Source organism: Neolamprologus multifasciatus, chromosome 3 (genome assembly GCF_963576455.1).
Source record: "Neolamprologus multifasciatus chromosome 3, fNeoMul1.2, whole genome shotgun sequence".
In the NCBI taxonomy this organism is placed as follows: Eukaryota; Metazoa; Chordata; class Actinopteri; order Cichliformes; family Cichlidae; genus Neolamprologus; species Neolamprologus multifasciatus.
In genome coordinates, this window is record NC_140441.1 from 12,689,323 (window position 1) to 12,709,133 (window position 19,811).

The following is a 19,811-nucleotide window of genomic DNA, read 5'->3' on the forward strand; positions in this document are numbered from 1 at the left end:
TTAAATACATTCTTTTTTCACAGTATAATCTTCACGTGCTTCATCCGAAGCACACTTTCTGTGTACTCACTACCTAATTTATAGTATTCACTCACTGTCTCTGTACTGTTTCGCTAGCTTAGCTCGTAGCCGACCCGTTAGCACCATGGCTACTTCACCTGTCCCTTCTGCACTTTCTTGCTCATTGTGTCAGATGTTTAGTTACTCCTCGGCCTCCTTTAGCAGTAATGATATCTGTAACAAATGTAGCATATTTGCAGCTCTGGAGGCCAGGATTACTGAATTGGAGACTCGGCTTTGCACCCTGCTCTCACCCTTAGCTAGCCAGGCCCCTGTAGCTGGTGCAGCCGAAGATAGCGTAGGCCCCGCTAGCTGTTCCCCGGCAGACCCCAAGCAGCTGGGGAAAGGCTGGGTAATGGTGAGGAGGAAGCGTAGTCCTAAACAGAAGCCCCAGGTACACCACCAACCCGTTCATGTGTCTAACCGTTTTTCCCCACTCGGTGACACACCCGCCGGGGGTCAAACTCTGGTAATTGGTGATTCTGTTCTCAGACATGTGAAGCTAGAGACACCGGCAACCATAGTCAATTGTCTTCCAGGGGCCAGAGCAGGCGACATTGAAGGAAATTTAAAACTGCTGGCTAAGGGTAACGTAAATTCAATAAAATCATAATTCACGTCGGCAGTAATGACACCCGGTTACGCCAATCGGAGGTCACTAAAATCAATATTGAATCGGTGTGTAACTTTGCCAAAACAATGTCGGACTCTGTAGTTTTCTCTGGTCCCCTCCCCAATCAGACCAGGAGTGACATGTTTAGCCGCATGTTCTCCTTAAATTGCTGGCTGTCTGAGTGGTGTCCCAGAAACGATGTGGGCTTCATAGATAATTGGCAAACCTTCTGGAGGAAACCTGGTCTTGTTAGGAGAGATGGCATCCATCCCACTTTGGATGGAGCAGCTCTCATTTCTAGAAATATCGACAAATTTATTAAACCCCTCAAAACATGACTATCCAGAGTTGGGACCAGGAAGCAGAGTTGCAGTCTTACATGCCTCTCTGCAGCTTCTCTCCTCCTGCTACCCCCCCAAAAACCCATCTCCATAGAGACTGTGTCTGCTTCCAAAAAGACAAAAAACAAACTAAAAACCAGCAACAAACAACTTAAACAATCACAAAGAAAGAACAATACAGTATCCACATCTGAACCAAAGAGTAAAACAGTGAAATGTGGATTATTAAATATTAGGTCTCTCTCCTCCAAGTCTCTGTTAGTACATGACTTAATAATTGATCAACAAATTGATTTACTCTGCCTTACAGAAACCTGGTTGCAGCAGGATGATTATGTTAGTTTAAATGAATCAACACCCCCGAGTCATTCTAACTACCAGAAATCTCGAAGCACAGGTCGAGGGGGTGGTGTGGCAGCAATTTTTCACACCAGTCTATTAATTAATGAAAGACCAAGACAGACTTTTAATTCATTTGAAAGCCTGATGCTTAACATTGTCCACCCCAGCTGTGAAACTCAGAAACCAGTCTTACTTGTTATCATCTATCGTCCACCTGGGCCTTACACAGAGTTTCTGTCTGATTTCTCAGACTTTATATCTAATTTAGTTCTGAGCTCAGATAAAATAATTATTGTGGGTGATTTTAACATCCATGTAGATGCTAAAAATGACAGCCTCAACATGGCATTTAATCTGTTGTTAGACTCAATTGGTTTCTCTCAAAATGTAAAAGAACCCACCCACCACTTTAATCACACTCTAGATCTTGTTTTAACATATGGCATAGAAACTGAACATTTAACAGTGTTTCCTGAAAACCCTCTCCTGTCTGATCATTTCTTGATAACATTTACATTTACAATAATTGATTACGCAGCAGTGGAGAGTGGACTTTATCAAAGTAGATGTCTTTCTGAAAGCGCTGTAACTAAGTTTAAGAATATAATCCAGCCACTGTTATCATCGTCAATGCCCTGTACCAACACAGAGCAGAGCAGCTATCTGAACGCTACCCCAACAGAGGTCGATTATCTTGTTAATAATTTCACCTCCTCACTACGTACGACTCTGGATACTGTAGCTCCAGTGAAAACTAAGGTCTCTAATCAGAAGTACCTGACCCCGTGGTATAATTCTCAAACACGTACCCTAAAGCAGATGACTCGTAATCTGGAGAGGAAATGGCGTGTCACAAATTTAGAGGATCATCATTTAGCCTGGAAAAATAGTTTGTTGCTTTATAAGAAAGCCCTCCGCAAAGCCAGAACAGCTTACTACTCATCACTGATTGAAGAAAATAAGAACAACCCCAGGTTTCTCTTCAGCACTGTAGCCAGGCTGACAAAAAGTCAGAGCTCTTTTGAGCCAACCATCCCTTTAACGTTAACTAGTGATGACTTCATGAACTTCTTCACAAATAAAATTTTTATCATTAGAGAAAAAATTACCAATAATCATCCCACAGATGTAATATTATCTACAGCTACTCTTAGTTCCATTGATGTTAAGTTAGACTCTTTTTTTCCAATCGATCTTTCTGAGTTAACTTCAATAATTACTTCCTCCAAACCATCAACGTGTCTTTTAGACCCCATTCCTACAAAACTGCTCAAAGAAGTCCTGCCATTGATTAATTCTTCGATCTTATATATGATCAACCTATCTCTAATAATCGGCTATGTACCACAGGCCTTCAAGGTGGCTGCAGTTAAACCTTTACTCAAAAAGCCATCTCTAGACCCAGCAGTCTTAGCTAATTATAGGCCAATCTCCAACCTTCCTTTCATATCAAAAATCCTTGAAAGAGTAGTTGTCAAACAGCTAACAGATCATCTGCAGAGGAATGGTTTATTTGAAGAGTTTCAGTCAGGTTTCAGAGTTCATCACAGCACAGAAACAGCTTTATTGAAGGTTACAAATGATCTTCTTATGGCCTCTGACAGTGGACCCATCTCTGTGCTTGTCCTTCTTGACCTTAGTGCAGCATTCGATACTGTTGACCATAATATTCTATTAGAGCGATTAGAACATGCTGTAGGTATTACAGGTATTGCACTGCAGTGGTTTGTATCATATCTATCTAATAGACTCCAATTTGTGCATGTAAATGGAGAGTCCTCTTCACACACTGAGGTTAATTATGGAGTTCCACAGGGTTCGGTGCTAGGACCAATTCTGTTTACATTATACATGCTTCCCCTAGGCAGCATCATTAGAAGACATAGCATACATTTTCACTGCTATGCAGATGACACCCAGCTCTATCTGTCCATGAAGCCAGATAACACACACCAATTAGTTAAACTGCAGGAATGTCTTAAAGACATAAAGACTTGGATGGCTACTAACTTTCTGCTTCTTAACTCAGATAAAACTGAGGTCATTGTACTCGGCGCTGAAAAGCTTAGAAATATGGTATCTAACCAGATTCTTACTCTGGATGGCATTACCTTGGCCTCCAGTAACACTGTGAGGAACCTTGGAGTCATTTTTGACCAGGATATGTCCTTCAACGCACATATTAAACAAATATGTAAGACTGCGTTCTTCCATTTGCGCAACATCTCTAAAATTAGAAATATCCTGTCTCAGAGTGACGCTGAAAAACTAGTTCATGCATTTATTACTTCCAGGCTAGACTACTGCAATTCATTATTATCAGGATGTCCAAAAAACTCACTGAAAAGCCTTCAGTTAATCCAAAATGCTGCAGCAAGAGTACTGACAGGGACTAGAAAGAGAGAGCATATTTCTCCTGTTTTGGCTTCCCTTCATTGGCTTCCTGTTAAATCCAGAATTGAATTCAAAATCCTGCTCCTCACATACAAGGTCTTAAATAATCAGGCCCCATCTTATCTTAATGACCTTGTAGTACCATATCACCCTATTAGAGCACTTCGCTCTCGCTCTGCAGGCCTACTTGTTGTTCCTAGAGTATTTAAAAGTAGAATGGGAGGGAGAGCCTTCAGTTTTCAGGCCCCTCTTCTGTGGAACCAGCTTCCAGTTTGGATTCAGGAGACAGACACTATCTCTACTTTTAAGATTAGGCTTAAAACCTTCCTTTTTGCTAAAGCATATAGTTAGGGCTGGACCAGGTGACCCTGAATCCTCCCTTAGTTATGCTGCAATAGATGTAGGCTGCCGGGGGATTCCCATGATGCATTGAGTTTTTCCTTTCCAGTCACCTTTCTCACTCACTATGTATTAACAGACCTCTCTGTATTGAATCGTATCTGTTATTAATCTCTGTCTCTCTTCCACAGCATGTCTTTATCCTGTCTTCCTTCTCTCACCCCAACCGGTCGCAGCAGATGGCCGCCCCTCCCTGAGCCTGGTTCTGCCGGAGGTTTCTTCCTGTTAAAAGGGAGTTTTTCCTTCCCACTGTCGCCAAAGTGCTTGCTCATAGGGGGTCATATGATTGTTGGGCTTTTCTCTGTATCTATGAAGCGCCTTGAGGCGACATTTGTTGTGATTTGGCGCTATATAAATAAAATTGAATTGAATTGAATTGAACAGTAAAATTCTGCTGTTGATAGGGACAAATGTGCTTTTAAAGGTTTATGGACAGGAAGTGCTATTGCTTCAGCACGCAGACCACAATGCAGCACCCCCAACCACACATGCATCCGAGCACACACACTCTCTCTCTCACACACACACACACACACACACAGTGTGTTGCGCAAAATGGGAGGTGTAATCACAAGGATGAAGAATTTTGTGATGAGCCATATCTTCGTTTCTTCATTCATTGGCTTCTTTTGACATCACAGGTAAGTAACTCACTATAACATGGTTTATACAGACTTCACATTTTCTTTTTGCCATGATTGCACTGGTGCGCTGTCTTTGTGTGGAATCTGTTTTCCTGCTCTGGCATTTCTGGCAAAATACATTTCTATTTTAAAAGTCGCGTCAGGATTTAATGAATTGATATTGTTTTATTCAAGCTACTCACCTCTCTTTATCCACCTGCACTTTCAAATGTACACACGAAGGACTACAGAAATATCTGAACCGCGGCCAATCAGAGGTCCCGCTTCTTATATAGAAATTAAAAATGTTTCAAATTCAGTTGTTTCAATTTTGATTTTTTGTGAATCCTTAAAGTTGCACTTATTCAAATTTAAAATGATAACTCCACTGGATAATGAAGATGTTCAGCTGCAGTTTTGTAAACCTTCAATTCAACTCTTAACACTGTACAACTTACACTTAGAGACAGAGTAACTCAGAACAGCGATGGCGGCAGTGACTGTTTTCAGCACCACCAAAGGCTTGTTCCTCATGTTCACGCTGCTGTCTCTGGTTTGCCTTTCAAGCGCACTAACAGACAAGGACCAGCTGGTAAATAGTTTTTTCTTAAGCTTCAGTGATTTTGTGAGTCACCACAAACAAAGTTGCTGGTGTAATTTAAATGTTTCGAAGTTCAACCACTTGTATATGCTGGATTTTCAGAAACCACTGAAAGAAAGCTATCAGAAGATAAAACAACAAATGGACAGGGTGAAGGTCAGTACATGTTTAGAGAACTGCAATAAGAAACTTGTGGATATAAGTGACCAAATCTAACGTTACAACATAAAAAACTACCTTAACGTAATATGAAACTACAATTTGATTCCGTCAGGCTGGGCGTGAGGAAGTGGACTCCGGTTCCGAACTGATGAGCGAATACTTGCGCATTATGGACCCGTTGATCGCGCTGATGAAGAAATCTGGTGACTTTCCTCTACTTAACACATTTATGGAGTACATTAAGAATTTCGTCAAGGAAAGTAAGGCTAACATTGACAGGAAGAATAAGGAGTTGGGTGAGGAAATGGAGGAAAGTGAAATGAAACTGGGACAACTGAAAAGAATTATTGAAATCCTCGAGGAAAAGCAAGCTGAATTGTAAATCCCACGTCAGTCATTTGATCTTTCTCTAACAATGCATCTTTTGTATCTGTGGTTAGTTTCCATTTCATATAGTACAGCTTTGCTTAACTTCAGTTTAACTTTTTTTTAGAGCTGCCTTTCTTTACTGTCTGATATTTAAAAAAAGAAAGAAAAGAAAAAGATTTCACTATCAGCTACCATTGTGCACAGGCTTATATGTGCTGATGACAACTTTTAAGAATGCATTTCCAGTAGTTACTTCTTTTTCTGCTATTGCTTAAATATAGAAGTGAAAACATAAACATAAACTCACATAAACTGCAAACTGTCGCACAATAAAGACATTTTCCTACTAATGTTATTGTTTCTTTTCTTGACTTGCTCACATTCTTATGAAATGCAACTATGCCCTCACCAGAAAGCTTATTATTATTATTAGTAGTAGTAGTATTGTTATCATTATGTTATGGTGCTTTGCAGCATTCATATTTAACCATCTGCGTGTCACTGGCACAGACACCTTTGTTAAGAAAGTCTGATAACTGGTGTTGGATGGTAACTGGAGGAACGCTTTCAATTTTTGCCCATGATGTACTTTCGCAAGCATCATGCTGCATCTTTATTTACACCTTTACTAGTTTCCTGTATTGAGTCCTTTCATGCACTTTACTCTCAGTAGTCAGATCATCAGCATCTGACTAGTAATTTGTGCATGTAAATGGAGAGTCCTCTTCACACACTGAGGTTAATTATGGAGTTCCACAGGGTTCAGTGCTAGGACCAATTCTGTTTACATTATACATGCTTCCCCTAGGCAGCATCATTAGAAGACATAGCATACATTTTCACTGCTATGCAGATGACACCCAGCTCTATCTGTCCATGAAGCCAGATAACACACACCAATTAGTTAAACTGCAGGAATGTCTTAAAGACATAAAGACTTGGATGGCCACTAACTTTCTGCTTCTTAACTCGGATAAAACTGAGGTCATTGTACTCAGCGCTGAAAAGCTTAGAAATATGGTATCTAACCAGATTCTTACTCTGGATGGCATTACCTTGGCCTCCAGTAACACTGTGAGGAACCTTGGAGTCATTTTTGACCAGGATATGTCCTTCAACGCACATATTAAACAAATATGTAAGACTGCGTTCTTCCATTTGCGCAACATCTCTAAAATTAGAAATATCCTGTCTCAGAGTGACGCTGAAAAACTAGTTCATGCATTTATTACTTCCAGGCTGGACTACTGCAATTCATTATTATCAGGATGTCCAAAAAACTCACTGAAAAGCCTTCAGTTAATCCAAAATGCTGCAGCAAGAGTACTGACAGGGACTAGAAAGAGAGAGCATATTTCTCCTGTTTTGGCTTCCCTTCATTGGCTTCCAGAATTGAATTCAAAATCCTGCTCCTCACATACAAGGTCTTAAATAATCAGGCCCCATCTTATCTTAATGACCTTGTAGTACCATATCACCCTATTAGAGCACTTCGCTCTCGCTCTGCAGGCCTACTTGTTGTTCCTAGAGTATTTAAAAGTAGAATGGGAGGGAGAGCCTTCAGTTTTCAGGCCCCTCTTCTGTGGAACCAGCTTCCAGTTTGGATTCGGGAGACAGACACTATCTCTACTTTTAAGATTAGGCTTAAAACTTTCCTTTTTGCTAAAGCATATAGTTAGGGCTGGACCAGGTGACCCTGAATCCTCCCTTAGTTATGCTGCAATAGATGTAGGCTGCCGGGGGATTCCCATGATGCATTGAGTTTTTCCTTTCCAGTCACCTTTCTCACTCACTATGTATTAACAGACCTCTCTGTATTGAATCGTATCTGTTATTAATCTCTGTCTCTCTTCCACAGCATGTCTTTATCCTGTCTTCCTTCTCTCACCCCAACCGGTCGCAGCAGATGGCCCCGCCCCTCCCTGAGCCTGGTTCTGCCGGAGGTTTCTTCCTGTTAAAAGGGAGTTTTTCCTTCCCACTGTCGCCAAAGTGCTTGCTCATAGGGGGTCATATGATTGTTGGGCTTTTCTCTGTATCTATGAAGCGCCTTGAGGCGACATTTGTTGTGATTTGGCGCTATATAAATAAAACTGAATTGAATTGAATTGAATTGAATTGAATCAGCAGCGCATGAAGAGCCTTTGCTCTCTTTCCTGTTTTCAGACTTGGTTTTTACTTGTTACTTCCTGTTTGTCTCACTTCTTGTGCCTGGTATTAAGTTTTACTTTCCCCACATCTTTAGTTCATCTGTCCCCTGGGTGTCTCCACAGTCATATTTCTATGTTAATATATTGTCTCAGTCGCCCATTGAACTTTGTCAAGTTGTCTCTTGTTCTCATATGTTTTGAATTCTTTAAGGTCTTTATTTTGGGTCCACAACTCAGTTGTCACACAGCAATACTTGACAGACTGCTGTTTTGGCACTGTTTTTTCATTTACAATGATCTACAGCAGCGGCCCCCAACCCCCGGGCCTCGGACCGGTACCGGTCCGTGAGTCGCTTGGTACCGGGCCGCGAGAGTTGAGGCTCAGGTGTGAAGTGTGTGGTTTTCAGGGTTTTTATCGGTTTTCAGTGTTATTTTGTTATCGTTTTTATTGTTAACTCGGTTTTCCTTGGTCTTTTCACGTGTGTTATGAATAAATCTTCTTTTTTTCGGTACCGGTACTAGTTTTATTTTGTTGTATTTATCGACACCTTAAAGGCCGGTCCATGAAAATATTGTCGGGCATAAACCGGTCCGTGGCGCAAAAAAGGTTGGGGACTGATCTACAGGATCTACAGGAATCTCAATGTTGTTATAAAACCATGTAGTTTGAAGAGCCTGAAGAGAAACCTCAGGGAGGATTTTATTGACTGCAATTGGGTCCATAAATATTTGGACATAGACAGCTTTTTTAAAATTTTGGTTCTGCACGTTACCAAAGTGAATTTTAAGCGAAACAACTCAGATGCAGTTGAAGTGCAGACTTTCAGCTTCAATTCAAGGGTTGAACAAAAAAACAATTGTGAGGAATAAAAGCACTTTTTAACACAAACACCCAATTAATTTGACTTAATTTCAGGTGCTCAAAAGTAATTGGACAAATTAAAACTGAAAAATCCTTTGCTGGTATTGACAGCCTGAAGTCTAGAACTCATGGACATCAACAGAAGTTGGGTTTCCTCCTTTTTAATCCTGGGTCTTGTCCACCAGAGGCCAGCGTGTGGTGGGGTGTTGCACGCTGGATGCTTGCCAAGCCTTCTGTGAGCCTCGGCTCACGTCCATGACTGCTGCGCCACCGCCACTAGCCACGCGGCCGGCCACCAGAACCAACATGCATTGTTTACACTGATGAAATGAAAGAAGTACGTGTAATACCCGTGAACCCACTTTTTACACTATCAATGTCAGGCTTTTTTACTTTATAAAGTATGGACAAACTTTTTTTTAAAAAAACAGAAAAGTGTTTCTGAAAATTTCTGCATCTCATGCATTATACATTCAACTTTTTCTTTTATGCATCATTCCCAGCAGTCATGCAAACCTATTTGCATTATGTAAAGGGTGAACAGAATTGTTTGTGCACATTTGAAATATTTAAATAGTACGTTTACTTTTTTCTCTGGTTGTCATCTTGGCATTTTTATGTGAAACAAGCAAATATCTGTGAAACAAAAATGAAAGTCTGAGGAAGCTAAGTGCTAATGCCTCTGCACGTAGACCACACTGCAGCACACCGAACCGCACGCATACACACATATACACACACACACACCCACAAAGAGTTGTGCAAAAAACCGAGGTGTAACCACAGGTAAATAAATCACTATAGAACGGTTTATACAAAGACTTCACATTTTCTTATATAGAAATTAAAATGTTTCAAATTGAGTTGTTTCAACTGGGATTCTTTGTGAATCTTTAAAGTTGCACTTTTTAAAATTTAAAATGATAACTCCACTGGATAATGAAAACATTCAGCTGCATTTTTTAAACCTTCAATTCAGTTATTAACACTCTGCAGGGCTCTAGAGTGCGACTAAATTTTTCAATGGTGCGATTGAAGCAACATAATGACAGATTAATGACCTGCTCACATTCTTTTGAAACGCAAATATGCTCTCACCATGAAGTTTATTATTTAATAAAGTTTATTATTATTATTGTGAATGTTTTGATCATTTTTTTATTTATTCATTCATTTATTTGTATGGTGATTTGCAGCATTCATATTTTGGGTTAACCACATCTGTGTGTCACTGGCACAGACAACTTTGTTAAGAAAGCCCGATAACTGGTGTTTGAAGGTAATTGGAGAAATGCTTTCAATGTTTGCATGATGTACATTCATAAGCATTTGTTGTGCTTAAGTGCCTCGATAATGCTTTGCTTTTTGTTAATAAGTGTTATAAGTGTGGGCGACCGTGGTTCAGGGGGTTGGGAAGCTCATCTTGTAACCGGAAAGTTACCGGTAGGCGGTAGGTGAAGTGCCTTGGGCAACACACTTCACCTACCGCCTACTGGTGATGGCCAGAGGGGCTGATGGCGCGATATGGCACGCCCCAGGGCAGCTGTTGCTACAACTGTAGCTTGCCTCCACCAGTGTGTGAATGAATAGTGGAATTGTAAAGCGCTTTGAGGGTCTCAAAAAGAGGTATATAAATGCAATCCATTATTATTATAAAGTTATATAGTGTAGTAATTAAGTGGACACGGCCCTGAATAATAAAGGCTCTTACAGCGTGTCACTCTCTTAGAAATAAGTTTGCAGGAGACTCTCGCCCACACTTGGCTGCAAAAAGTAGAGATAACTGGAAACGGTCAGAGGAGAAGTAGGGCAAGGTCAAATCAAAAGAACTCGGTAAAGTGTTGATATTTAACACCATCTATATTTACACTTTTTCTAGTTTCCTGTATTAACTCTTTTTATTTTATTTTAAATGTTACTTTTTTGAGCAAAGTAGCGCTACTCACAGGAAGTCCCTGCTCAGTGCGAGGTTATTATTGTTTTCCATTGCATCTGTCTGCACAGAGCAAGGTGCACAAACTGTCGTAGAAGTTTCAGCGCTCTAACGTGTGAAGCCACAGAGTTAATATATACCAGTTAACAAAAAATTGATTCATCAGAGGGAACAACTGTGAACTAAAAACAATCCAAATAACGTTGATACTTACCAAATACAAAATATTAAGTGAAATGACAGCGTACCTGGTGCATTTATGGACACTTAAAGGGACAGTATTGAACATTTTGAAGGTCGAATTATTCGGGTGAACTAAATGTTTGGAGGGGTTTAAATGTTTTGGTTCATGTCTATGTTTTTTGGAGCAAGTGAAATGTTCCAAATTGTAATAGTCTTAATTCACATTTTTTTCCTCTAAGCTGAGTTTGCTCTGCCAGTCTCCTTATGATCCTAATTGAACCTAACAAGAGTAGATTTTAAATGTTTGTTGTTGTTTTTTTTTTACTTTAGATGACAGATTACTGTGGATTCTATTATTTCTGACTGCTCGGTTAAAAAGGGTGACAACGAGTGGCGAGCCAGCCAGGAGATTGGTACATTGGTTTTTATCTCCAACTCATACGACAACACTGTGTAACACTTTTATTTTCGAAAATGAAACTTGACCTCTGTGAACACTTTCAAGCTGACAGCCAGAAAACCCTGTTTGTTACAGGCATTGAAAGACGCTGTAGTGGTGACGATATAACAAATGTTTGTCCGAGGTGAACGGTACAATCTCTAAAGTCGCCAGGGTCCCAGATGAGCCACGTCAGCCCGAAGGCAGAACACTTATAGTGTACGAGTCTGAACAGGCTATCTTAAAGATAGACCCTTCTGCCTTAGGGGGAGTTATCAGTTCTGAGTCTATGGGGTAGTGGCTTCCTTAGGCTTCCTTAGCATTTTTCAAGGTGAGTTGCAGGCCAGCCCTACACCCCACACTGAGACACGATTACTTGTTGACCATAACATTAATACGACAGCTAACAATATTGATTAAAGTGAACCTGTAGAGCCCACAAGTGCATTCAGGCCACATACTGATACTTTTGCTAGTTCAGTGCATATAGACGAGGGCATTTACAACCCTTCGCATATTCAGAAAGTAGTGGTTGAACATATTATTCCTAATGAGCCAACTCACCCACCCCTTACAAGCACCACTTACGACTCCTACTTCAACTGACAGTGAAACTGTGAAACTCGAACAAAAAGTCAATGAGCTCTCAAAGGAAGTTGAACAGTTAACACAAAGGCCAAGGAGCACCACCCCAAGTACTGAACCTCCTGTAAGCACTAAACCCTAATCTGTGAAACTAAAACCAAATGAAACTGCTGAGTTGACCAAACAAGTCCAAATGCTTGTCCAAAACCAAAGACATTCAACCAAACCTGAAAAATATGAGCCCAAAATTTCTTTAGCCGTTAACACCAGGCACCCAAGCGCTGCTGCTAAAGACCCTGACACTCTCCGGGCATGGTTTTGCTTTAAGCGTGGTGAAGACAATTGTATTGCAGTGGGTTGTACAAATGACGCCAATCCCACACTTGTCTGAGGGAAAGCATGCAAAAAATTGAAAAAGAAACAAGCTGTTTTTGCTGGACAACAGGCCGCAATCCTGTTTGCTTTAAACTAGTGGCAGCGCTTGTCGTGGGACACCCAGGAGCAATACATGCCCTTCTTGCAATTGAAGGAGCAGGAGGGCAAAACGTGCCATACTTGGGCTATGTTCTGACTCGTATTACATTTCCCGAGAACATTTCAGGCAAAGAACAACAACTAGTCATTTTAATCCTTTTTGTTGTCACTTTAACAGTAAAATTGTGTTGCTAATAGGGACAAATGTGCTTTTACGGGTTTATAGACAGCTGCTACTAGGGATGGACCGATCCAATATACAGTATCGGCCCGATCCCGACCTAAATTATTGGATCGGATATTGGGGAGAAAAAAAATTGTAATCAGATACATTAATTATCACAAATTCACCTCAGAAAACTTGCAACATGGCGTAAACCAGGTAGTGACCTGAAATTTCAGTTGTTAGTTGTTATAAGAATTGTTTGTGAACTAAAAAGTAAAGAATCTTTGTCCTGTTTGTCCGTGAGCCCAGCGTGTGCTCCCGACGCAGGGGAAACAAATGCTGTCGGGGATACCTGCCTTGGCACGACACCTGTTTAAACAGTTTCGTGGTTCGAAAAAAAAGCTATAAAAAAAACATTTTTTCATTACACACAAATTGCACAAAGCTCAGTCTCAGGTTAAATGTGATAGAAACAGCTTACACTGACAAGTATCGAGAGAAGCCGTGTTTGCATTGATTTCCACTGCTTTCCACTCTGGATGGCTATTTATGTTAAGCTAAGTATAAAAAAAGCATTTTTTTTTTGTAAGTTGTTGAATAAAAACATTATTTGTTTCAGAACCAACGAGTTTTTGAAATCTGCATAAAATTGCATTTTAAATTACTTTTTGATTATTACTTTAAACAACTTTTACAAAATACAGCAAGACAGTTAAAAAAAAAAACAGCTTTATTGAATATAAAAAAAGACCAAATCGGATTCATATTGGTATCGGCAAATATCCAAATTTTATGATATCGGTATCGGACATAAAAAAAGTGGTATCGTGCCATCTGTAGTTGCTAAATCAAGATGGCCCCAAGTTCATTCATAAGCTACACTCTAAGCAGTTTGCAATGATCCTTGAACATGTTGCCCATGCACAAAGGAATGATACTCATTCATGTCCTATCCCATTGCATAGTAAAGATGGGAAATGTGAGATTAAGACAGAATAGCCGGAACACAAGTTTTGTCCTTGAGTCACATGAGCCATAAAGGTTACCTGGTGGATTGCTTCTCGAGTTGGCTTTATTACACGTTCCTTTAATGCCAGCAAGTACCTGTCATTGTACACAATGTTAGTGACCATGCTGTTACGTTGCAGTCAAAGCAGCATTGTTTTGTGGATTTCTTATATAGCTTGATAGCATTAGCTTGCTGCATTATATAGATTAACAGCATTATTTTGCTGCATTAGAGTATGAGAGTGTCATCTTAAGGTCAGGCCTTCTTGTAAGGGCAGGCTTCTGTGTAGCTGCAGGAGAAAAATAGTCAGACAGAGAAAATAGCATTTAAAGGAAATGGTACAGAACAAAACACATCTAACACATCTGAATAAGTATAGACAAAGATATAACCCAGCGTAGATTGGAAAGCAGAACTAGACAGTGAAGCTTAAGGTGCATGGAGAGTTCATGTAAAGGTCACACACACAGATAGTAAGTGAGGGCATGTGCAGGGAAATAGAAAATAAAGTTGAGACAGATAACCGTATAGGGAGGTGTTTTGATTGAAACTGTGCATGAATAATGGGGCAAACAACACAGAGTGCTAACCACATAGGATAGGCAGGTGCTGACCAATGTTCCCTCTAATTTTTCACGTGTCTGAGCGAACACACAAACTCCCTGAGCGGTCCCTTGGACCACTGTGAGCGACATCAGACGTGTGAACTGTGGTCACGCTGGCATCGAATCCATCCAAGTTACATGGTTTATTAAAATAACCAAATTACAGCATTTACATTTATGTTAGACTACTTTTAATTAACTGCTTTAGCCCACTTACAATGAAAATGTAAAAAATTCTAGTCATTGACCTGTGTAGTATGTTAACACTATTGGAAGTAAAAATAACTAGAACTTTTTAGCTTCATATATATATCATTCATGGGCGCTGTCACTTGGTGTTCGCTCGCTCTGTGGTATAGTATCACTTCCTGTTCCTGCTCAAACACAGTGGTGTTTCTGAGTAGCTTATTTGCTTAGCAGTTTAATTAACAACTTTTAAATACATTCTTTTTTCATAGTATAATCTTCACGTGCTTCATCCGAAGCACACTTTCTGTGTACTCACTACCTAATTTATAGCCAAAGTATTCACTCACTGTCTCTGTACTGTTTCGTTAGCTTAGCTCGTAGCCGACTCGTTAGCACCATGGCTACTTCACCTGTCCCTCCTGCACTTTCTTGCTCATTGTGTCAGATGTTTAGTTACTCCTCGGCATGATATCTGTAACAAATGTAGCATATTTGCAGCTCTGGAGGCCAGGATTACTTATAATTAGCTTCTTCACAAATATATACAGTGGGGCAAAAAAGTATTTAGTCAGCCACCGATTGTGCAAGTTCCCCCACTTAAAATGATGACAGAGGTCAGTAATTTGCACCAGAGGTACACTTCAACTGTGAGAGACAGAATGTGAAAAAAAAATCCATGAATTCACATGGTAGGATTTGTAAAGAATTTATTCATAAATCAGGGTGGAAAATAAGTATTTGGTCACCTCAAACAAGGAAAATCCCTGGCTCTCACAGACCTGTAACGTCTTCTGTAAGAAGCTTTTCTGTCCCCCACTCGTTACCTGTATGAATGGCACCTGTTTGACCTCATCATCTGTATAAAAGACACCTGTCCACAGCCTCAACCAGTCAGACTCCAAACTCCGCCATGGCCAAGACCAAAGAGCTTTCGAAGGACACCAGGAAAAGAATTGTAGACCTGCACCAGACTGGGAAGAGTGAATCTACAATAGGCAAGCAGCTTGGTGTGAAAAAATCAACTGTGGTCGCAATCATCAGAAAATGGAAGACATACAAGACCACTGATAATCTCCCTCGATCTGGGGCTCCACGCAAGATCTCATCCCGTGGGGTCAAAATGATCATGAGAACGGTGAGCAAAGATCCCAGAACCACACGGGGGGACCTGGTGAATGACCTGCAGAGAGCTGGGACCAAAGTAACAAAGGTCACCATCAGTAACACACTACAACGGCAGGGAATCAAATCCCGCAGTGCCAGACGTGTTCCGCTGCTGAAGCCAGTGCATGTCCAGGCCCGTCTGAAGTTTGCCAGAGAGCACATGGATGATACAGCAGAGGATTGGGAGAATGTCATGTGGTCAGATGAAACCAAAGTAGAACTTTTTGGTATAAACTCAACTCGTCGTGTTTGGAGGAAGAAGAATACTGAGTTGCATCCCAAGAACACCATACCTACTGTGAAGCATGGGGGTGGAAACATCATGCTATGGGGCTGTTTTTCTGCCAAGGGGACAGGACGACTGATCCGTGTTAAGGACAGAATGAATGGGGCCAAGTATCGTGAGATTTTGACCCAAAACCTCCTTCCATCAGTGAGAACTTTGAAGATGAAACGAGGCTGGGTCTTCCAACATGACAATGATCCAAAACACACCGCCCGGGCAACAAAGGAGTGGCTCCGTAAGAAGCATTTGAAAGTCCTGGAGTGGCCTAGCCAGTCTCCAGACCTCAACCCCATAGAAAATCTGTGGCGGGAGTTGAAAGTCCGTGTTGCTCGGCGACAGCCCCAAAACATCACTGTTCTTGAGAAGATCTGCATGGAGGAATGGGCCAAAATACCAGCTACTGTGTGTGCAAACCTGGTAAAGACCTATAGCAAACGTTTGACCTCTGTTATTGCCAACAAAGGTTATGTTACAAAGTATTGAGTTGTATTTTTGTTATTGACCAAATACTTATTTTCCACCCTGATTTACGAATAAATTCTTTACAAATCCTACCATGTGAATTCATGGATTTTTTTTTCACATTCTGTCTCTCACAGTTGAAGTGTACCTCTGGTGCAAATTACTGACCTCTGTCATCATTTTAAGTGGGGGAACTTGCACAATCGGTGGCTGACTAAATACTTTTTTGCCCCACTGTATATATATATATATATAGCTCTGACTTGTATTATGAGTATGAGGTGTGTTAAAATCTCCCAATTCTTTGAATCTTTGGGCTGAAGGAAGGACAATACTCGGTGTATAAATGCTCAATCAACAATCATTTATTTCCATACAATGAGCATAAGCCATCCGGATGGGGAGACATGCATGAAGAGGGTCACAGCAAATCTCAAAATGGTGATGGGTTACACAGCTTCTTATAACCTCTACTGGCCCCCACCTAGTCGCAAAAGCCTAAACGTTCACATTCTTTCTCTGTCACGGCGCCTAAGTTATGACCTCGGCTCCCTGTCTTTCTGCCCTCTATAAAGGTGGGGGCACAGAATGTGGTCTGTTTCTTCTATTATTGGCACAAGGTCCTCTGCACACAACATTCTCTTCATGATTTAGCAGTCTGACATGTCAAGAAAACAGTGTAATACATTCACAGCAGATAGCGCACACCTATCTAACAGAATCCAAAGATGGTCATGTTCTTTTAACCTAAAAATATAAGGGAAACTAAGCTACATACTTTGCACACAATCTAGACTAAGGGATATATTTATGTTCTACAGCTGTTAACATAATTCAACTACCTTGACTATAGGTATAAGATAACATACGTTTAGAATAATAATCTCACAGGTGTGGTAGCTCCAAGGTTTTTTGCAGCTATTTTTTTTTTTAAATGCAGCCAAGGCGTTTTTAAATAAACATTTCAAACTATTTACAGAACAATCAGCTGTTCTGCATCAAATCTGATGCCACACAAATTATTTGTGCCACTCCAAAAAATAATTTCTGTCCACTATGAGATAAAGGAGAACAACAGCCTGATAGCTGCAGGCCTGACAACAGGAGATGTATCACTGCTGTAACATTCAGCAGTCGCCTCATTGTTCTGACACACACGACAAAACTATTGACTACACTACACACTAACTACACAAGATTTGCGCTAAACGTCTCAAATCTCTCAAAACACCGCCGTCACTCCTAAAACTTCCCCCTGTTTCTTAACAACTAGATGCCACGTTGCCATATCATTTTTTGATTGGTCAACATGGTACTTTTTTCGACGAATAGGAAAAGGTGGGGGTTTTTGGTTTTGTTTTTGCTCACAGGTGGAGAGTGCTTTCAGCGTTTCCTTATAAAACGCCGTTTTTACAGTTTCTTCCCGCGGTAAATATAAACACCGAACATTGCATATTTTTATCACAACTCTGGTTTTACGTGGCCCATCAACACAATTTAAAAACTGGTATAAAGTCCACACTTTTTCCGTCAATTGTTCCGTCTGTCCTGCTCACATCTCCAATGGTTGTACACGTTGTCATTAACGTGGCTTCACTCCACATCAGTCACTCCGCTTTGCTCGCTAAAACACAGGTGTCCACATAAGGACGCTGTCATAGCCTGTCAACGACGTTGATTAGCTGCGTATATACGAATGTGAATGCATTATTGGCTGGACTATGGGATAAGGCGGCATCGTTCTAATCCCATACGGGAGCAGCCAGTCACTTACTGACTAACACTGCAAAACAGAATTGTTAAAGTTTTCATTTTAATTTCAATTGAGGTTAGATTTTTTTTTTTGTACGCAACGCAGATTTTCTGTGCGCAGAGACCGTGCCAGCAGTGCGCAATTGCGCACATGCGCAGCTTAGAGGAAACATTGATGCTGACTGAGGAAGTCTGAAAGCAGTATAAATGTAACAGATCCAGGGACTGCCCTTCTCTCACCCCAACCGGTCGCAGCAGATGGCCCCGCCCCTCCCTGAGCCTGGTTCTGCCGAAGGTTTCTTCCTGTTAAAAGGGAGTTTTTCCTTCCCACTGTCGCCAAAGTGCTTGCTCATAGGGGGTCATATGATTGTTGGGTTTTTCTCTGTATCTATGAAGCACCTTGAGGCGACTTTTGTTGTGATTTGGCGCTATATAAATAAAATTGAATTGAATTGAATTGAATTGAATTGAATTGAATTGAATTGATCTCCCGCGTACATGGTGAATAAAGAATTGATGGAATAAGCGTTCTGTCTTGAGTCGTTTTTCTTGTACCAGGTCAGAATCAAAGGACCGGGAAGGGAATCCATTTCCCAACAGTTGCTCCAGCTTGTGCGGCCCAACATGTTTCCCCACTAGAATCGCATCAAACTCTGAATCTTCGAAGTCGAAATGAACCAAACAACGACAACCACACATTCAATCTTGAGGATTCTCCCATCCCAGACCGTATTCTGGAAAAGCAGAGATCCATCCCCGAAATTTTTGTTCTCGATGACATATCACATGGCCACGCCACAGCTGTAAAACACCAAATCAAATTGAACAATGAAAAGCACTTCAAAGAGTGGCCAAGGCCCATACAAGCAAGTGACAGGGAGGCTGTAAAACAACATCTAAGAGAACTACTTGATGCAGGTGTCATTCGAGATTCACAAAGTCTTTTTGCCTCATCAATTGTATTGGTAAGGACAAAGAATGGCTCAAAAAGGCTATGCATAGATTACTGTATTAAATCTAAGAACTATCCGAGGTGCATATGCCCTGCCAAATATTGAGGAGACATTTACAGCTGTCAGTGAAGCTAAATTGTTTTCGGTCATGGACCTTAAGTCCAGTTACTATCAGGTACAGGTAGCCAAGGATGACAAGCCTAAGACAGCCTTCGTGTGTCCCCCTTGGTCTTTATTTATATACAACAGTAGGTGCGTTCGTTTATTACATTGGAATGTGGATGTGTATATGTGTGTGTGTTTAAAACAACAGTCTGAGTCATAAAGAGGTCATCATGCAGTATTCTATCATATGCAAACTGTTAAGAAATCAGTTTCACCCCGGTTCGTTTTATTCCTCAAAGCTTCCAGAGACGGCACCGGAGCTCAGTAGTCATTTCACAAAACCTTTATTCATCTTTATTCATCTCATTTAAGCATGCATCTTCTAGAAGGGAAGACTTGCCAGGCTGGTGTCCCTCTGCAAGATCTTCACTCCTTTGTCTGTGAAACACAGTTTTGTAGGAGCAACCCTATCATAAAACCCCCAGTGTGTGCTGCAAACTCTGTGTCTGTGTCTATGTGCACGAGCATGTGAGTGCCTGTGTGTGCGTGTACCTGTGTGTATGTGTGAGTGCACGTGAGTGAGTGTGCGTGTG

General features: G+C 40.9%; 2 protein-coding genes across 3 annotated transcripts in view; one reads left to right on the forward strand and one right to left on the reverse strand.

Annotated features, from left to right (window-relative positions):
- Nucleotides 1–4,767: 4,767 nt before the first annotated feature.
- On the forward strand, nucleotides 4,768–6,286 carry LOC146521657 (uncharacterized). 2 transcript variants are annotated; one of them, XM_085155455.1, is made up of 4 exons: nucleotides 4,768–4,790; nucleotides 5,237–5,364; nucleotides 5,476–5,529; nucleotides 5,648–6,286. In XM_085155455.1, exons 2-4 carry the CDS (start codon nucleotides 5,260–5,262, stop codon nucleotides 5,915–5,917), a joined length of 429 nt encoding a protein of 142 aa, XP_085011581.1. In that variant the 5' UTR covers nucleotides 4,768–4,790; nucleotides 5,237–5,259; the 3' UTR covers nucleotides 5,918–6,286. The 2 variants fall into 2 exon arrangements, with proteins under 2 accessions (XP_085011581.1, XP_085011580.1); XM_085155454.1 differs by lacking the exon at nucleotides 4,768–4,790 and having other exon boundaries at nucleotides 5,106–5,364.
- A 2,165-nt stretch (nucleotides 6,287–8,451) lies between these two features.
- Nucleotides 8,452–19,811, reverse strand: part of sema4f (sema domain, immunoglobulin domain (Ig), transmembrane domain (TM) and short cytoplasmic domain, (semaphorin) 4F) — an 80,837-nt gene continuing 69,477 nt past the window's right edge. Inside the window, exon 16 of the mRNA XM_085155438.1 lies at nucleotides 8,452–8,550. The gene's annotated coding sequence lies outside the window, so the exon portion shown is untranslated. The remainder of the gene's footprint in view (nucleotides 8,551–19,811) is intronic.

Bases quoted from the DNA above. Each gene is read 5' to 3' on its own strand.
- LOC146521657 (XM_085155455.1), top strand. From the start codon at position 5,260: ATGGCGGCAGTGACTGTTTTCAGCACCACCAAAGGCTTGTTCCTCATG. The intron at 5,365-5,475 runs GTAAATAGTTTT...CTGGATTTTCAG, and splicing joins TAACAGACAAGGACCAGCTG to AAACCACTGAAAGAAAGCTA. The intron at 5,530-5,647 runs GTCAGTACATGT...TGATTCCGTCAG, and splicing joins AACAAATGGACAGGGTGAAG to GCTGGGCGTGAGGAAGTGGA.